Below are 19,835 nucleotides of genomic sequence, written 5' to 3'. Positions count from 1 at the left end.
TCGCATTTAAAAACTTCAAATATAAGAGTTAAGATACTTAAGCAAAGAATGAATGGCTGACATTCTCTAAATATTTTTTGAAAAAGAGCAGATTTCAGAAACATCAGCATGTGTATCCTCAAACCATCTAACTTTCTCAAAGGCATATTTGTGAGAAACTATTTTTCATTGTGATAATAAGGAAAACCTTCCAGACTCGCACAGAAACTAGGTCAGGTGCAATCACAGCAGGAATATTAACAGTTACATTGCTCCCTGGAGCCACTAGATTATCCTAGTTGGCTTCTACTGTATTGACTTAAAAACAATAACAACAACTAGTACAATCCCTAAATTTAATTTCTAGCTTTGCTCATAAAAAGTCTGCTACATTTCTTTCTCTTTACCTCTGTTCCCTCTAACAAAGGAATCTGTGTGTTTCGCTTAAAGCTGGAGAGAGATCTGGGTAACTCTTGGATTTTATATTTGGATAGAACCTAATCCAACTGAGTTTGCAATTCATTCCCTCTTAAGACTGTGACCAAATTCAGACGTGATTACAACATGAAACCAGCTCTTTCCCTGTCCCATTTACCCCTGCCTTCTTAAACTTCTATCCTGAAGAACAATGCTAGAGAGCTCGAAAGCATGATCATTCTTGTGACATTTTGGTTTGCTCTAACGAAAGGATTAATCTATTAAGGATTTGGAGCTTTAATGGAACAACACAGTTCCCTTTGCTTTTTATTGATAAATATAAAATGTAATCATTCGGCAAAGTTAAATAGCTGGAATGTATGTCTAGTTTGACTTCCTGAACTTTCCCCTTCCATTTATCCAATATACACTCTTGTTCTGAAGTAGAGGATTAAAGCGATATCAGAAAGAAGTGTGTCATATTCTGAAATTTATAGAACCATAGAATTGTAGAGTTGGAAAGGACCACAAGGGTCATCTAGTCCAGCCCCTGCAATTTTAATGCACAGCGTAATAAAGGATTCAACTTTATTTTTAAAACTTATGATGTATCTATCTCAATATGTTGTCTCTTGTAGCAGGCAGTTCCAGACACCACAGAGGAACATACAAGAGATCATAGAACAGTGGGTACTAACTCCTAGCTTCTTGCAGTCATTTTAGGAATGCCCCAAACATGCCAAAGGATTGCTAGTACATCCCAATTAACAGCCTATATTCTTATCGCTTCCAAATTTTTACACGTACCAACTATTTGAATCTCTATTGTGGCTCTATCCACCAGATTGTCTACTTTAACTTTCATGTCGTATTTCCCAGAGTGGATCCTCTCTGCCTTTCGGATGAAGATGATTGTGTCATTTTCACTGTTGCGGATGTTAATTTGGTTCTTATCTACATGAGCTCCATTTTTCTTCCAAGAGACCTTAGGTCTTGGTCTTCCCTGTGGGGGGGAAACAAACAAACATGTCCACGGATCAAATTTTATATGACTGTAGTATTATTTTAGGGTGATCTTTAAATAAGGTTAAACAGAGAACTGCATGTTTAAGTCAAGGAGCTGCTTATTGAACTATAACTGCAGGTTCATTCTGAACACACTGAGATATATTGCAGTTCTTTTGTCAAGTTATTTTCAAGGCAGAGGCTTCAAAATAACTCCCTGTGACTTAAATGACAGTAAGAGAAAGCTGCATTTCTGATATTTTGTTTATTTGTATGATACCTTACCTGCCCTTTAGTGTAAGGTCCCAGGGTGGGTTACTCCAATATAATATGCAACAGATTAAACTGCTACAATTAAAGACAAGCAAATGGTTCAAAATGAAGCAGAACAATATATGGTATTTTTTAAAAAAATGTGGGTCCCACAAAGCAAAATACTTTAACTGTCAAATGCCAGGGTAAATAAGTGCATCTTCAGTAAATGATGAAAGCTGTACAATGAATATGCTAGATTCACCTCTGTGGGGAGGGAGGTCTACAATTTAGGGTCTACCACAGAGAACTCTCAGGCCACCATTCTCCACATTTCTGGGGGTGACAGGGACTAGCAAGAGAGCCCCTGTTGCAGATCTTAACACCCGAGAAGGTTGAAAGGGTTGGAGACAGTCTTTCAGATATTTGGGGCCTAAGTCTTTAGGGCTTTAAACATTAATGAACATCCTGAAATAGGCCTGACAATGCACATATATGTACTATTATGATAAGCACAGTATTAGTATAGTTTTGGGCATTCAGCATATACTCTTCAACCTTTTTGACATTACCAGCTAGTACATCTAAACAGATGCCATTATTTCCTCTTCTGGTCCTACAAGTATTCAATGAGAGGCTGAAATACCTGTTTCTTCTAGTGACTTCTTGATAGTCCTGAGTAGTTCTGGGACTACTGGAAACTAATATGAACTTTTTTTAAAAAAAAAAAAAAAACAACCTCCAGTGATAGGACCTGCATATTATTGAACACAGGCAGAAAATCCAGTAGCACACGCTGCTGTTTTGACAATACAGGCAGCCCTCCGTTTATAACCATTCAATATGTATGTGACCGTGTATACATGCATCACGTCAAACCCAGAAGTGATCCAGAAATGTCATAAAGACGTCACTGAAACGTGACTAAAAGGGCAGAATAGGGGCAGAGTGGGGTGTTTGAAGGCTGTTTCAATGGGTTTTAATTATACGTGATATCACTGATGTGTGTAGTGCCTTGGAATGTAACCCCCGTGTAAACGGGGGGCTGCCTGTGTCATGCAGACATTCACATAAAGAATTATATTTATTTGTTTCTTACCTGGAAGGGAATAACGAGATTCACAGCTTCTCCAACCCTTCGAATGTATGTTTGCTTTAAGTGTCTTGGCAGACGAATCTTCGGGGGTTCTTAATTCGAAAAAGAAGGAAGGGGAGTGCACTTGTTTAAAAACGTCTTTGATTAACTGGATCTGATCCTGGCTTCATATGCCAGTCAATAAACTGAGATTAAACTGAGATGAGCTGAAGTGCTGGATACGGAGCCTGCAAAACCAGAGCCAGTACTCTTGCTTTGTTAAGGGAAGTTGATTACTTTGGGCTATCGGCAGTGCTACAACCACAGGACTTTCTTCTTTGCTCCATCGTGCCTTTTGGACTCTTTCTTGGTAAAAGGACAGGACAGACGTAATGGGATACTGTGGTTTAAACAACCATTTTGGCTGTGAGTCCTGGAAGACCTGCTCCCTGATTTGCAGGCCTTTTTTGCCAGGCCTCGGAGGATGGGGCCTGACTGACTCCAGCTATAAAAGCTGAGGCTGCTGAACAGACTCTTGGGGTGGGGTATTGCTTAGGATTTTTGTTGTTGTGAGGCTGTTATTGATATTATTTTTGCATCTTTATTTTTATGTTGGTTGTGCACTTTTTGATGTGTTTTATTTATTGTTTATGACTATTTTTGTTACATTTGTAATTGTGTAATTCTTCATGTTGAAGACCCCCTTGAGCATGGTTTAACTAAGGAAAGGTTGCACACAAATAAAATGATGTATGCATACATGCATCTAAGTGCTGAAGCTGGACCACAAAGCAGCAAGCATGAGGGTGTGATGACCGTGCAGGTCCAATACTCATTCTTGGTTCAATAAGACATGTGCTTAAGTCAAGATTGTTGCATGTGAATTGGGCCTAACTGTTTTCTAAAGTTTTCTCAATGACAATATTTGGCAATGGTAAATTGGGGGAGGGGGACCTAATTAACACACACTTTCAAAACAGTATGAGAACTCAAACGCAGCCATCATTTGAAATTCACAATTCACCGAATTTTGTGATGCAGTTCTCCAACCAATGTTTACAAAAATGCACATATTAGGGGGAAATGTGCATACAATGCATATATTAGTGAAAATAACATACAAAATAGCATTATATTAAAGGAAATGGCTTGCAAAAATATGTACATTAGTCAAAACTTCCTACAAATTTCTCCTCATTCACAGGGAGTATTCGAAATACTCAAATTTTCATTAGGACTTTAAAAAAAATCACAGATTGCTGCAGAAATGTGGAGAACTGAATTTCAGATTGTAAAAATGAGAAACTGAGGGAACCAACATGGACAGATCCATCCACCCCTAGACATAAGTAAACAGCCCATCTCACCTATCACTTCCTTGACTAAAATTGGCTGTGGATGCAGCCGAGGCTCACTGGGACCAGCAGCATTCACAGCTTTTACTCGAACAAAGATTTTTGATCCAGTTGGCAGGCCAGTGATGGTGAATTTAGTTTTGTCTGTGAGTTCTGGATTGGCCACAATCCATTCTTCCGCTGAAGTAGGATAAAAAGCAAAAGGAAAGAAAGGACAGAAATTGATAATTATATATATGAAATGTGCTTGTGAATCACTAATTCCTTTTTTAAAAAAATTAAGTGTAGCAAACTAAATATATTTCACTTCCTGGAAATATTTTGCAGCCAAACCACCAGTTTCTAATTTGAGGAAGCATATGAAGACTGTAAGAAATAAATGTTATTTAACACTTTCCTCCATTTAAAAATCGACTAATACATTTATAATTAAAATTATAATCCCGAAGGGCAGGCAATCAATATATTATTGTACTGCCTCCTTAAAGGAATGTTAACATGCAAGCAACGTGATAATTATTAGTTGCAGTAACAGAATTTCACATGGAAGTTGATATCCAGAACACAGTTTCAGTCTAAATAATTTCCTATCTCTTTTAAATAAAGTTTTCTAGTTTTATTGTTGCAAAAATAATTAATGTGCAGGTATTATGCAGACACAGAATCATTATCCACACATGCAGCCGTACTGGTTCTATGTACCACGAATGCTTCTTTGTCCAACTCATACTGCCCTCAGTCATGTTTACACATACACCTCTGCTGTCCACTAAGTGATCCATGTTTTTCTATTGCTGCCACAACATTTCCCTTTAAACAATATTAAGAGTTCTGAAATGCTCTGAAAAACTCCAGGTAAACTGTAATTCTGGGATGGTGAAGCAATCCCACACAGACCATAAATATGCATTCGCATGTGTGTATGAAACTTCATTCAGAACTATGTGGTTGCTCCCGTGTGCACATGGAATACCCAGCAGGCAAATGTCAGCCACCCAAATCTCTGAAATAAAAAAAATCCCAAGCTACTGAAAGCACACATTGCAAATTCAGAAGATAGCATGTTAGCAGAAACGATTTATTCACTGATGTTGCATAAGCTAGTCATTTACACAGCAGAGCACACACTTGAATTTTAGTTTAATTCTTTTGGGCACAGAGTATGAAGGATCATAATATAAGACGAGGCTGCTGGATCAAACCAATGGGCTATCTAGTCCAGCAGCCTGTTCTCACAGTGGCAACCAGGTGTCTGGGGGAAACCTGAAAGCAGGATTCGAATATAATACCACACTCCCTCCCTGTGGTTTCCAGAAAGTGATATTCAGAAGCATTGCTGCCACCAGTCCTGCCCTGCCCCCCCCCCATGATTCCATATCACTAGCATTGAAGGAATATCACTAGCTTCTATAACCCATACAGTTCATTTAGTACCAGTAGTATACAATATTTGCTATTAACTTCCACTGCCAACATCCACAACCCAGCTGTATAAGCGGTATGACAATAACATGAAGTTATTTTTCTCTTGCTGGTCATATAAACATGACTTGGCCTTTTTCTCTTTAAGTCCACTACAGTTACATATGAAATATCATTAGTGGAGTGACACCAGGATCAGAGGTGGGTAGGCTTGCCATGTTTATTTGCAAACAGTGAGTGAACTGCAGAGTGAGTTGTCTCAGCAGTAGTAACTTTCAAGAACACTCTGATGATTAAAAGATATATAACTGAGTACTAGCAGGCTATGCTCACAAAAGGTACCAGTAAATGAATGGGACTCTTACCAGCACACAACTTTGGAAGATCACAGCCACGTTGCATAGAAAACAACTAGACCACCAGGCAACTTCCAACAGCGGTTAGAGATAAATCCCCTACAGTACTTCTAAGTTATAATGGGATTTATCTGCAGCCAATTTCATGAAGATGGGGGCCATCAACCTAATCCCAGTCTAAATACCGTATGTATTTATGAATACATATGAAACCAGATTCAGGACTCTGTGAATTATTCAATGCACACATGAAGCTCCAATCAAGCACATGCCTCCCCATTCACTTCCATGTCAAGGACTTGACTAAGCAAACAAATAGGGATATAGATTTAGGTAGGTAGCTTTGTTGGTCTGATGCAGTCGAAATAAATTAAAAATTTAAAAAAAAAAATTGTCATGCAAGCACCTCAGAGACCAACTAAGTTTGTTCTGGGTATAAGCTTTTGTTTGCATGAACACTTCTTCTGTTTCAGTGTATCAGAAGAAGTGTGCATGCACACGAAAGCTTATACTCAGAACAAATTTAGTTGGTCTCTAAGGTGCTACTGGACAATTTTGTAATTGTTTTATTTAAATAGGGATATATGCATGGAACGGTCCCTGAAATTGCAATGAATGGGGAAAGTCTTTGTATGTGAGAGCGCCATGTATGTATTAGAGCTCTACACATCTGGACTGGGACTGTGGCCTTTAAATATATAACAGCTTCACTGATACTCAGAACTTTAGAGAGAAAGAAGTTAGCTATTACTTTTCTCTAACAAATACAGAATTCACAAATAGCTTCACACACCAGTCTTTTGCAGTCAGTTATTGAATAGGCTTTCATACAGAAAGAACAATGCATCATTCACACTTTGCAGAAGAAACTAACCATATTATATATATTTTTAAAAACTGGTTCTTCAGTATTATGTGAGTGGAGACAGTATGTGTTTCAGTAGGTGGATCAATGGATTTGGGCATATACTACCTGGGTTCATTTCCTACTTCAGCCATAAGCAAGCCACCCTTTCCTAGCTTCGGTTTCTCATTTGCGAAATAATAATAATGATCTATTGCACAGGGCTATTATGAGGAAAAGTAAAAGAACCGAGTCACATACAGTATAGTCTGTGCTTTTTTGTGATAGCACCATGTACCATGACCTCTCCCCCCCCCCCCCGGCCCATGATGGCCATTTTGTGCAGGTACTTACAGCACTTTTATCAAGATATAAGTTCTGGCACCTTTTGTTTAACCAAAAGAGCACTCTATATAGTATAATAATCGAGATTCCATGAACTCCCCCCCCCCAAGTCACTGCGGTATTTTTGTATTTTTGAAGGAGTGTGTAGCAGATAGCGTTCCCTCAAAAACATCACTATTATACTGTTGGGGGAAGGGAATCAATTTCAGTAAGAATGTTTAAATATCTTTGTTGCATACTTTACCTTCCAGGTCATAAGTTGCCTCCAGAAATTCACCTTCATACAGTTCTGCCGATATACCTTATGAGAGTCCACCATTAAAGTTAATTCAGAGACACCCACTTTCACACAGGCAAGATATGAGTCAGTTGTTAGTAATCCCTGTTAGTAACTATACAGAGATATGTACTGCACCTTGAAGAGGAGCTTTGGGATTATCAAGGAATTGGCTAGATAATGAAACAGAGCTTGCTTCTTCTACACATGACAAACCATTGTTTGCCTATTTCCCCCCTGGCCCCTTTGCTTCCAGCAGACCGAGGCTCCAACCACAGATCAAGGGGAAACAGCACAATCGGGGGGGAAAGGGGGGAGGATGATGCCGTTGAAAACTCACAGGGTTTTGGTGTCTTCTCTTCAGTCTTGATCAAGCCCCCGTCTGTCTCCTCACTATTATTTTGCTCTGTACCACCACCACTGTCTCCCTTGCCCTCTGTAGTGGACTCCTGAGAACCTAAATAATTTGGAAAGCACATTTGGTACTTTACAGTCATAGGCAGAAGAGCCTTTGAGACTGGTATATCTGAGCATCCAGAGAGAAAGATGAGGTTTGAAAGAAGAGGAGATAGGCAGGAGAAATCCATTGAGTAAAAGAGAAGATTTAGCAGGAAGAGAAGATTAAAGTGTAGGCCAGAATAAGAAAGAGAAAGCTAAAAAGAAATAGAACAGTGGTGTGCAGAGGTATATGGTGGTATAAGGTGATCTGGAAGTCTGCTGGCATGATGTATAGTTGCAGTTGACTGAACTCAGTCTCTCTAAGTATCGCCTGTCAAAGAGTTTTCATTCACAGTTGTTACTTTGCTTTTCTGGCTCAGAACCCCATTGTGCATACCATGTATGGTTCACTGGATAACATTAAATGATTAAAATCTATTTAAGGATTGGTGTGCCTTGCAAGGCGGGCCTAATGACAAAAGTTTTCAGGTATTATAACCTGTCTTGATATTGGACAATAAAACAGGCAGGAAGCAGAAAACTGGACCTGGAGAGTAATTGTGTTGTAGGGTCTGCTGATGACAGCACTGCTGCAGTGATCTCAACAGGTTTTATTCTTGTGTTGCTGGTGTTTCCATTAAGACCCTGATCATGAGTTTCATGTGAATACATGTGTCCACATTCAGGACAAAACCTGGGGGAAATAAAGGTGTTGGAAGACAAGCTTTACTTGGGGTTGTTCACCTTGAGGTTGAGAAGGCACCTAACGTTGTTTCAGGGCTTGCTGATTTGAGACAACAGACTTGTTGGATCAAATTTAGGTTATTGTGTGCCACCATATTCAGCTGGTTATGTTTTTGTTATGTTGATTCCGGAGAAAAGGAAATACAAAACAGGTAAGGGTATCTCTTTTTTTGGCAACATTTTATTTTAGCCAATGAAAACGTCAGTGTCATTTGCAAACTTACAGAAATATGTCTCTGGGGATTTTCCCTTACCCATTTTGCATTTACAATGACTGTTATTCTGAGAGAATAAAAGAGTTGGGAGCCTCTAATCATCTAGGTGCTTATTCCTTTATTTTCAGTTCCCAGTGCCTTCGTATTCAATTCTTGATAGCATAGATGAATGACTGAATGAGTTATAATAATTTATTATTACGGTTGGAGACCAGCTTGTGTACTGAATGAGTTAAGAGGAGCATAATATCTGATCCTGTCACTAAGTCCATGAGCAATGTTTGATCCTTTAAACTTATATGTGTATGTGTAATGTAATATTGGTTCCACTGAAAGCTGAGAATCCCCTTTATTAACTTTAAAGAAGCCACAATGTTTCTCACTTTTCCAAGGTCACTCTGCACTAAAGCAGCCCTAATAAAATTCCATTCAAGGGCAATAGACGAGAGAGAGAGAGTAAAAGAGAGAAGGAAGAGAGAATAATTGATAGAATAAGTAAGAAGAAGAGAAGGACAGAACTGAAAAAAGTGACAGCTGAAAGATTGACAGTCAAAGAAAGTATACCTGGAGATCCAGGTGAAATATTAAACGTTGTAGAAAAATTAGTTGAAGGAAAGGTACTGGAAAAAAGATGAAGAACAGAGATATTCAGGTACTGAAGAAAAAATGAAAGGAAACAAGGCAGAGCAAGAGATATAGCAAGAGCAAGAGAAAACACCAAGTATTTTTTTGTATTTTCCAAAACGTTTTGTTCCAAAGTGTTACAATATACACATGAGTGGCATTAACTATATATATACATACACACACATAAATATATAGGTGTATATCTAGAAATGCAAAGCATAAGTAGAATACACATCATGCACACAGTATTGTCTGTAAAATACATCACTACTGTATTTTATGTGAGGTGGGTAACACCAAAATGGCAGACGTGGCTGTCATTTTGAGGGATCTTCTTAATGCTTTTAAGCCTATCTGAAAGAAAAAAGTAAAAGTTTTGCTCTGTTCAACAGGTACACAAGGAATTTTGTTCTGCTGAACCCTGAAGTGTCCCTTGAAAGACATTTCTACCTATGATGGCTAGATTTATGATTTACTATGCATATCACATCCTCCCTAGTTACAAAGAATTTGGGACTGTTGGCTAATTCATATATTCTTGATTCTTTACTCCAGTTTTTTTGGACTAAAACTCCCATCAACTCCAGTCAGCATGGAGCTGAGCTGAACATGTGGCAAATCCACTTTCCCAGGGAGATGAAGTATGGTATGAAACTTCCATAGGTGTCACAGAAAGCTAACTCATTCTTGTATTTTCCCCATGCAGTTCAGACACATTGCTCTTTATCAAGGATATTGCAAAGAGACTGGGCTCTAATGCACTGTGTAAACTTCAATAATAAATCAGTTTTCTACATCACCTGTACATTGCTTTTTCCTGGGAGTTCCCTACCCCAACCTGTAAATTATGCTGCAGCTTTCTTGTTTCTGGAAGGCTCTACCAGACCTATTAAAATTTTCTTCAATTTGTCCATTCAAAAAGAAAAGAAAATCTATTTATTTTCCAGTTTTCTTAAATTTCCCACATTGAAGATATTTGGCAATGTGGGAAGGGGTTTAAGTCCCTGTTGGTTTAAACACTCTGCATAGCGATTCATTTGTAAATGAGGTTCTTAATAATAATAATAATAGGTCTAAACTTCTGCTATAGGGTCAAATAACACATGATGTTAATCACACGGTTTGTCCTTGTGTGCAGGATTTTTTAAAGTGTAGGGACCAAAATCCAGATTAGGACCCTGATATGGGAGGGGGAATAAAGAAGCTTTAGCCATTTGAACCGTATGGCACTCCTACCAGGAATGGGTTCCCCACAGGGGGCAGGGGTAATCTAAATCAGGACTGCATCAGGGAGTAAAGAGTCCCACACCAGGGTCCAAATCCAGACCGGAGGCAGGAAAGAGGGCACTGGCTATACATGAAAGGAAGAAAAATCCTGCACTCAAGGGCAAATCATGTGATTAATGCTATGTGTCGTTTGGCTCATAGTCGAAGAGTAGAATCTATTAAAACATCTTAATACTCTTTAAGGGCTTTGTTATCAGGGAAATAGTGGCAAGCTTCTGCCAAGCCAAAAGATAGCTAGCCATAGCTTACGGCGTGAAGCCACTCACTTGAACCTTTAATCTCAGAGGCGTGAAGGCTGCCTGTTCTTTGCTATTTCTGTTAGGGTGAGTGATGGAGGGCAAAGCAGAAACTGGAGACCGTCCACTTTCCTCCCAACTGTTGTCTGCCACTCCTCTGCCCGCCACACAGTGCTCCATTCACTTCCTCTAGAAACAGATATTTCCCAAGCTTCCGGGCTGGTCTTCCTGTACTGTAAAAGTTGTATAGGCTGCCTATACCAGTAACACAGCTACAATTAAATTTAGGGCAAGAATATCCTCCTATTCTTGAACATTTCACAGAATAGCTATTATCCAGACACTGCAAACTGGGGTGGGGGAATGCTTTCCCAAATGAACTGTGGAAGTTCTGGACTTCACATAGTGTCCCATTTCCTTACCTCTTCTAGGTCACATCCACATCCACTGTTCTTCACTTCAGATCAGTTGCCTTTTTAACTTATATCAAGGCTCTAGAGAGTGACACACCATGTACACAGGAACAACTGCAGTTTTAGAGATCTGATTGACACTGAAAATCTTCATCATATAATAGGGCTGGCTTCAACATGATAAATGACAATGGGAATAAGGGAGGGGCAGTCATATCTCTGAATTAATTCTTGCTTTTCCTTTGTCCTTAACTTTGTTTCTAAAGTAGCACCTAGCATTGCTGCTGAAAGTGGACATGGCATTTCCATATCAGTGTAATACATATTTTACAAGGTTTCAGAATTTTGAGCTGCTGGTCTGGAATGCTAGTGAACAAGGCAAGACCAATATTATTTTTAGCAACAGTTGTACCAACCATTTAGAAGCCGGATAGGATAGAACCACACACTTGACTTGGAGAACCCCCACTTACAATATAGTCGCCTCAATGTGAGTGAAAGCAATAATTATAAAAAGTAAGACATCTCTCACCTAACTGAAGAAAAATTCAGTTGTCACTTACTTCCTTCAAAGCAATACTCTATAATATAGCCATCTAAACCTGCAGCTCCAATTTGGTCTGGTGGCCGCCATTTCATGGTAACTGTAGTATCTGTTACGGAATCAACTGCCAGGCAGGTGGGTGGACTCGTGACAGCTGGAAGCAATGAAAGAGAGTGTCTGAGTTTGCAATACAACCTTTGCTGCATGTTTGCATCAATGTCTATCTGTTAAAGTCCTTTAACATTTTGTTTTGATCTCTTCCTCTTTTGTCCTGTTCCCACGCTTTTCATTTTATTTGCACACTTTCTTCCCCTTGGGATTGTGTGCAGTTTTGTGGATCACATTAATTAAAAGTTGCTGCAACATTTAAAAGAAAATGGAGGAACTGACTTAGACATATCTTTGGTATTCTGATAGTCTGATTATTTGACATTGTATATTATCTACCCACCCAAAGGCACAAAAGGCTTTGAGGGCTCGCTTGGTTTCGAAGTGCCTATGGCATTGACAGCAAACACCCGGACTTCATAGGCAACTCCTTCAATCATCTTTTTGGGCTCAAAAGTTGTTTCTTTAATAAGGTCAAAGTTCAGCCTCATCCACCTGGAACTTTGCTTCTTTTTCCTCTCAATGTAGTAACCTAAACAAATATAAGCAGAATTACAATTATTATTTTTATATGATAAGAAAAACATAGACTCTTACAAATGTATACATTCTATTATTTCATTAGTTAAAAAGATGGAACTATCAGGAAGAATATTATAAATTTTTAGAATGAAAAAATAACAATAAAGAAGTCTCATCTTTCTATAAATGTACCTTCTTGGGGGTGTATGCTGTGTGTGTACAGTGGTACCTCGGGTTAAGTACTTAATTCGTTCTGGAGGTCCGTTCTTAACCTGAAACTGTTCTTAACCTGAAGCACCACTTTAGCTAATGGGGCCTCCCGCTGCCACCGCGCTGCCGGAGCACGATTTCTGTTCTCATCCTGAAGCAAAGTTCTTAACCTGAAGCACTATTTCTGGGTTAGCCGAGTCTGTAACCTGAAGCGTATGTAACCTGAAGTGTATGTAACCTGAGGTACCACTGTATAGTTAATTTAGTTAATAATGCAACATCTCTTTTTTTGTTTTGTTTAACCATCATCCTATTTAGTTATATTATTTTTACAAATCTGGCCAATAAATTGTCTCGCACAGATGAAAAAGCTTGTAACAAGGTGTATATTGGTTGTTCTTGCTTTTGCTCATATTGGAAGGTAGTCTTGGGGTTCCTTGTTATGTTATATACTGTAATTTCCTGTATGGTATCCATTACTACCTTCCAGAATTGCTTTATTTTTGCTCAAAATGCATTTATAAAGTACAAAAATACATTTATAAAATCTGCTTTTTTATGCATCCAGAAATTCATATTAATTTCATAAATTTTGCTTAGTTTGGAGGGAGATAGGTGCCACTTGTAAGCAAGTTTGAAAAAAAAGTTATTTGTGGTTTACACTTATTAATAAACATGGTATCATTTTATGCAGCCAGGTCCAATCATCTTGATCTATAAGGACGTTAGCTGATTAATAATAGCTGATTAATATAAGCATAAATGTAATATCATTGGCTAATGGCCCAGAACTTCTAAAATGAACAAAAGTGAACATCACAGAAAGTATTTGTTTGACCTGGACAGCACAGTGGTATCTGAATAGGTCCCCACCCCACATTTCCTAGAGAAAGCAAAAACCACCAGTTAAAATGTTTCTGCTTATCCATGGAATGCCATGTAGCTGAAACACCAGTTTGATTTCTTGTGCAAACTGTCCACAAAGCATATTACATGGCCTAAAGCTATCTATATTTACACTATTCAAACATCTCAAGGCTGCTTTATACATGTTTCCTAGAAACAGGTAATAACTGATTTTGAATCAAGTGTGGGCAGTACTAAATAATACAAGAAACATATGACTGTTGCTGAAAGTTGCCTCTCCATATCAATTCCTCCTCTCAAATCTTGGTGACAATATGTAGTATATCCTCAGGCTCACTACTCACACCTGCTCTTGAGCACTACCCCTTAATCTCCCCACCCCCCAAAGTTTTTCAATCATTGCCAGGCACCTGGGACTCGGAACCACCATTTTAATTTCCCAGGATGCCACAGAGCATTGCAACCTTGGGGGCATTGTGAGAAAATTAAATGATGGCTCCCAGTCACCTATTGGCAGTTGGATCACTGCTGGCAAAGGCTTGCTGTGAAGCTAGTAAACTCTCTTGGGCTGTGGTTCCAAAGCACCCAAAAACCAGATGGCTGTCTGGTATTTGGAAAGCGCTATGCAAGCGACTTTGTCATGGGGGCAGGACAACCCACCTGTCATAAGATTGACAGGTGGTTTGTCCTGCCCACCTGTCAAAGGTGGCCCAGGGGGGTGGAGACAAATATTGATCTAGCCTACCAGACTGAAAAGGTTTCCCTGAATGTGTGATGCAATGTTTATAATACTCCAAGTTTCTCTTCCTTCAAAAGTGATAGTCAATAAAGTGAAACTAGGGTGGGAAAGTTGGAGGCAATTACTGTTATGTCACATGCTGTTTTTCTACATGTTTCCAGACACACAGAGAGAAGGCTGTGCAAGTTTGCCTGTATATAAAATGGTATCTATGAAGTCATATACACAAGATGAAAATCTCCTTTGTTGGTTCTCAGAAAATTCTATTTTAAGAGACAGCAGCTAGATGCCCAGCATGTGGGCACCAACTCAGAGGTTCCCATTAAATTTGACAGTAAAAAGCTAGGAAATATCAAAATAGCTGTGCAGATGCTAGATCTACTTACCTAAGATAGGCGACCCACCATCATATGCTGGTGGTTCCCAGTTCATAATGCACCAATCTTCTCCTACATCAACCACAATGGGTGCCGCAGGAGGGTCAGGAATATCTGTTGCAAGCAAAAATATTTTTATTTCCTTGGATAGCCTCCCCTACTAAACGTGCTGATATTGCTGTACAGTGAACTGTTTATTGCTTATCACTAAAACTGGAGCAAAACTGGAGCAAAAAGTAGACTTTTAATAAACAAACTGCAAAAAAATATTCTAGACAAGACCGAGGTGTAAATCAGCACTCAACTACAAAGAAGTTCATTGGCAGTCTTTGAAACAATACTTAGTCCAGTTTGTACATCATATTAAACCATGCTGCACAAACACCCCCTCAGTGTTCTTCTTCCATTCACGCTGCTGCACCACAGACAAAACAAGTCTTTGAAGTGATAATTCTGTCAGGGCAAGCATTTCAGCTTACCAGGCAAAATTATCCCCCTCTCCTCCCCCTGCATGTTGTTCCAGGGGTTCTCCCAACCTTCCCAGAGTCAATTTTGAGGAGACATGCAGGGGGAGGAGAGTGGAAAAAGCCCAATTCCTCAAACAGAAGTCCTTGTTCAGGACTTATTAGTTGAATCCTACCTGGGGTCTGGCTTATCATATCATCCAAACCTTCACAGAACAGAAACAGTAAGTGAAGAACAAACCTTGGTTACCACTCATGGTTTGTTTGAAGAGAAAAAAGCATGAGGTAAGATTTGGGTGACATATCAAGACATAGTCTGGGTTGTTTTGTCAGTGACACAGTAGGAAAGGAGCACTGCAGGAACTTTTGAGCAATGTGTACAAACATATTGAAACTATGCTTTAATGCGACAAGCAAACCAGGCCATTATCTCTTACCTCAGCTCATTTAAAATTTAGTTTTGTATACCACTCAAACACTTTTTCTGAACATTGAACAGCATAGTTTAAAAGCTATTACTTTTTCAAGAAAGGAAGCAAAAATCAAATGCAATCATATTAAAAAATTAAAAAGCAGAGGGGAGGGGAAACCCATAAAATCAGTGAAGCTAAAAACTATGGGTTGTATTCCATTTTTACTGAAGAGTAAATCTATTAATGGACAGGATTAACTTAGATCCATTAATTTCAATGGGTCTACTCTGAGTAAAAGTTACTTGGCTACAGCCCTATGAAGTATTTTGTATCCTGAAAAGACCCATAGAAATGATAAATAACAACACAGAACTAAGTAGAGCAGTCTTGGTACAAAAGTATTGAACTGGAAAGACTTACCAACCACTTTGATGTTGATGTGGGCTGTGTCTTCTCCTGCCTCATTCTTTAGCATTATTCTGTAGACACCTGAGTCATCTCTCTCAGCTGAATCAATCACCAAACAACTGCTGTCTGGGTAATTATCTGCCCGTATTCTGGCTGCAGGATCCATGAGCCACTATCAATTATGCAGGGGAGGGGAGGAGGAGAAAGAGTTTACACCATGGGATTGAAAACCACCAGGAGATTGGCAAATAAGAATCAAAGCATGATATCGAAATAGAAATCTGCAATACAAAAATCTAACTGCCAACAGGAGTAAACACATGTTTAATATGGAGCATGTCAATGGGTCACACACTCTATAGTACAGTCATACCTCATGTTATGTTTGCTTCATGTTATGTTCTTTCAGGTTATGTCCCGCAGTGACCTGGAAGTACCAGAAAGGGTTACTTCCGGGTTTCGCCGCTCGTGCATGTGCAGAAGCGCCAAATTGCACCGCACACCTGCGCAGATATGGCGCTTCAGGTTGCGTTCTTTTCATGTTGCGACTGGGCCTCTGGAATGGATCATGTTCACCAGAGGTACCACTGTAATGTCCAAAATGGTATCACAACTTCTTTTGGTATTACCACTAGAAGCAGCATTACAGACCATAGTCCCTTACAAAAGCATGTAGGAGGTGCTGGGGTGGAGTGCAACTGAGAATGAATCAGCCACCACATAGCAAGCTATAATCTGTGCAGTGAAATGAGCATCTACACAGGATGTTTTTAGAACGTTATTAACTCTCCACCCAACTCTCTTGCCACACTTCCTCCCAATAAACCACCCTTTCTTTGACACACACCCTCTCTCTGCCTTCTGTACAGGTGAAATACATTGTGGGCAGTCCCTACAAATCTGCCTAGTTATTAAGTAGTTAGACTGAGATGCAACCGGCAGGAGTGAACTGCAGTTCAGCAGTAGACCACATGACTTGAATGCAGAAGTTCCTGAGTTCAATCTCTAGCATTTTCAGTTGAATGTATCTTGGGTAACAGTGTGAAACAGAGCACCTCTGCTGTCAGAGTAAAAAATACTGAGCTGAATGGACAAACAGTCCAACCATGCAAAAGGCAGCTTCCTGTGTTCCTATCACAAGCAGCACCACACAGAACATACCACTAGTTGACACACATTTGTGTAACTGCAGTAGGGACAAGACAGACTCCCTCCAGCATAAGACATGAGGGACATAAATCCCTCCATCTTCGAAACCTATTGTGAGCTGAGTCATCCAGCACATCACTAGGCGGAATGATGAGATGGTAGGATGACTATTGATTAAATGGTACTCGCACTTTCGCTTGAATCCATTGCTTATTCCTTACCCTCTTCTCCCCCTTGCACTATTTCATACAAAATGATAACTGGCTTTTACATTTTATTGTGAAAATAACCACAGCAATTATGGAGCTTTTCATAGGTTAGGCATCCTCCTGTTTTAAGGACAGGGTGTTTAGTCAAGGATGGCTCACTCTTCTGCTTCAGAAGGTTCTGGGCATGCATCTTCTGCTTTTTATCAAAAAGGTCCCAGATTCAGTTCCCAACATCTGACAGTAGGGTTGGGAATGTCGCTTGTCTAGCAAGCTACTGCCAGTCAGTCTTGACATTACAGAGCAAGAGAGACCAATGATCTGATTCAGTATAATGTGCTTCCTGTGTGCTATAGGCTAGGAGTAATCATTAACCACCCAAAATTTAGCTCAAAGTTATGCCACTGTTGATATAGGTTACTCTGCTACCCATATTTTATTATAAAACATAACAAAACTGATAATTTTTAAAGACTTGACATCAGATTGCAGATATATGTCTAGGTTATAGTTGTACCTTGTCTCCTCTGCTCCACATAATCTTCGGAGCAGGCTCTCCAGAGACAGGAATTTCAAGACGTAACTTGGTTCCTGCTACAACTGTCACTGTATTGCCATCACCAAGCCCATCAAGGTGGATTTTAGGAGGATCTGCAAAATTGAAACACTGAGGAATTTGCACAACGAGAAGAACATTTCTTTATGTACAAAGCCTAAGAGTACAGAAAGCAGTAGATGAAAACTTTCTAAACTTGTCCATTTCTTTTATGTTTGAATCCTGGAATTGACAAATCATCCCGTTCTATATGCTGTCCCAAACATTGTTGGCAAGCCATCCATACAACAATTGGCTCCCTCATCTGGTGTGTTCAGAAATGTTACACATTTTTGGTTCTTTCATATGTTATAATCAGGAATATTACAGGTTTTCCCCAGCTTCAGTATACCTTCACCATATGTGTCTTATGGCATACTTATCTTCATAAGACTGTCCTCTGAAATACTGAAGAATATATCTTCCTCTTAGCAGGTATGGGGAGACTTTTACCCTCAAGGTATTGTTGAACTACAGCACCAACCCAGCCAGCGTGGCCACTGGACAGGAATGATGGGAGTTGTAGTTCAGCAACACCTGAAGGGCCAAAGGTTCCCCACACCTGTTCTTAGAAACGATGGTCCAAACAAAGCCAACCTAAAACCAAGGGATGTCACAGAACATCTCACCAGTCAGGGAAGCAGTGATGCTCTCCAGACCAGAATCGTAGCTAGGTATACTTGCACACCTGGCAGAACCATCCAGATTACGCCTCCAAGCCACGGACAAGTTAGCTCTTCTTTTTCCTCTCCTCCAACCTCCCCCCCAATTCAATTCACCCTCTATTAAAAACCATTTCTTATGAGGCAATAATAAATATTTATATTTATGGACATATTTTTAGACAATTTTTCACACACATACCCCGTCGCCTGCGCCCCTGTGGCCCACCTCGCCACCCCCTAGCTATGGCCCTACTCCAGACTAATGGCCAAACCAGGCAATGATGCAGCATTAGCTCCAAACCTGGGCATTACACCAGCTTCCTATTCCACAGATTGTTGGAACCCACCTGAACCAGAAGGAAACCCCAGGTTCTAAGGGAGATATGAGAGTAGCAGGTCAAAGCCAAAACACATTGAAAAAGATGAGAAAGCATCCTGCAAGTCATCCCACTGTTCAGAAGTTTGTTCAACTGCAATATTGGCTTGTGGTGGACCTTTCACCTGACCTTGTACAAAAGCAACCATAGGCTGTGCTGTGGTTTTAAAAAGCAGTCAGCCAACAGCATCTGGAGAGTCACATCCTTAACCTAGTCCAACCTTCTTTTCAATGCAGGATCTAAATATAGCCCTCCATATACCTTTTGTTCTGCTCTCTCTTCTGTCCCCTTGTGTTCCAGATGAGTAGCAGTGTTGCAGAAAGAACAACAAGGAATCCAGTGGGATCTTTAAAACTATCAATTTTACTGTGAAAAAAAACTTGTTCTCTCTCTCTCTCTCTCTCTCTCTCTCTCTCTCTCTCTCTCTGTGATCTTTGTTGTTAGTCAACAAGGCACCACAAGACTCTTTGCTGTTCTTGCTACAACAGATAAACATGGCTGACCATCGAATGTATCTCACTATGCAAGCCCCAGTGAACTGCAGGCATAGCTTCCAGCTCTACCAATCTCCCAGTATGACACAAATGTTCAAACGCAGGAAAGAAAAGCAACCACTAGCAAATCATCTAACTGATCCAATCTCTGCTTTAAGGCCAACAGTACATTATCCCTGTGATCCACGCAGGCCTGCCTCTGAATATTAAATAGCACATGAAACGTTTTTAAAAAGGAACAAACAGGAACTCAAAAGTTACCTATAATATGCACTTTGCAGGGGATGTTGACATTATAGGCATCTGGAACAAACATGTACTCTCCATCATCCTCAATGAGTGATTTATCAACAATTAGCCGATGGATTCTGTGGAAAATCAAGAAGGAAAATTTAAAGGGAAAAAATATG

The 19,835-nt window shown here is 39.7% G+C and overlaps 1 protein-coding gene across 11 annotated transcripts in view; it reads right to left on the bottom strand.

Moving 5' to 3' along the window:
- Positions 1–19,835, bottom strand: part of MYBPC1 (myosin binding protein C1) — a 96,648-nt gene that overhangs the window by 18,614 nt on the left and 58,199 nt on the right. For 9 of the 11 annotated variants that reach the window (XM_081212227.1, XM_081212232.1, XM_081212224.1 and 6 more), the window contains 10 exons: positions 19,687–19,793; positions 17,812–17,945; positions 15,952–16,111; positions 14,664–14,768; positions 12,283–12,471; positions 11,851–11,985; positions 7,668–7,784; positions 4,096–4,263; positions 2,753–2,841; positions 1,204–1,399 (listed from right to left, as the gene is read on the bottom strand). In XM_081212227.1, the coding sequence (XP_081068353.1) occupies positions 1,204–1,399; positions 2,753–2,841; positions 4,096–4,263; positions 7,668–7,784; positions 11,851–11,985; positions 12,283–12,471; positions 14,664–14,768; positions 15,952–16,111; positions 17,812–17,945; positions 19,687–19,793 (1,400 nt within the window). The remainder of the gene's footprint in view (positions 1–1,203; positions 1,400–2,752; positions 2,842–4,095; positions 4,264–7,667; positions 7,785–11,850; positions 11,986–12,282; positions 12,472–14,663; positions 14,769–15,951; positions 16,112–17,811; positions 17,946–19,686; positions 19,794–19,835) is intronic. The other 2 variants (XM_081212225.1, XM_081212234.1) reach the window with 1 other exon arrangement.

This window comes from Podarcis bocagei (assembly GCF_964188305.1).
Source record: "Podarcis bocagei genome assembly, chromosome: 10".
NCBI lineage: Eukaryota > Metazoa > Chordata > Lepidosauria > Squamata > Lacertidae > Podarcis > Podarcis bocagei.
Note: the sequence above shows the minus strand (reverse complement) of the source record. Positions and strands in the feature narration are given on the sequence as shown.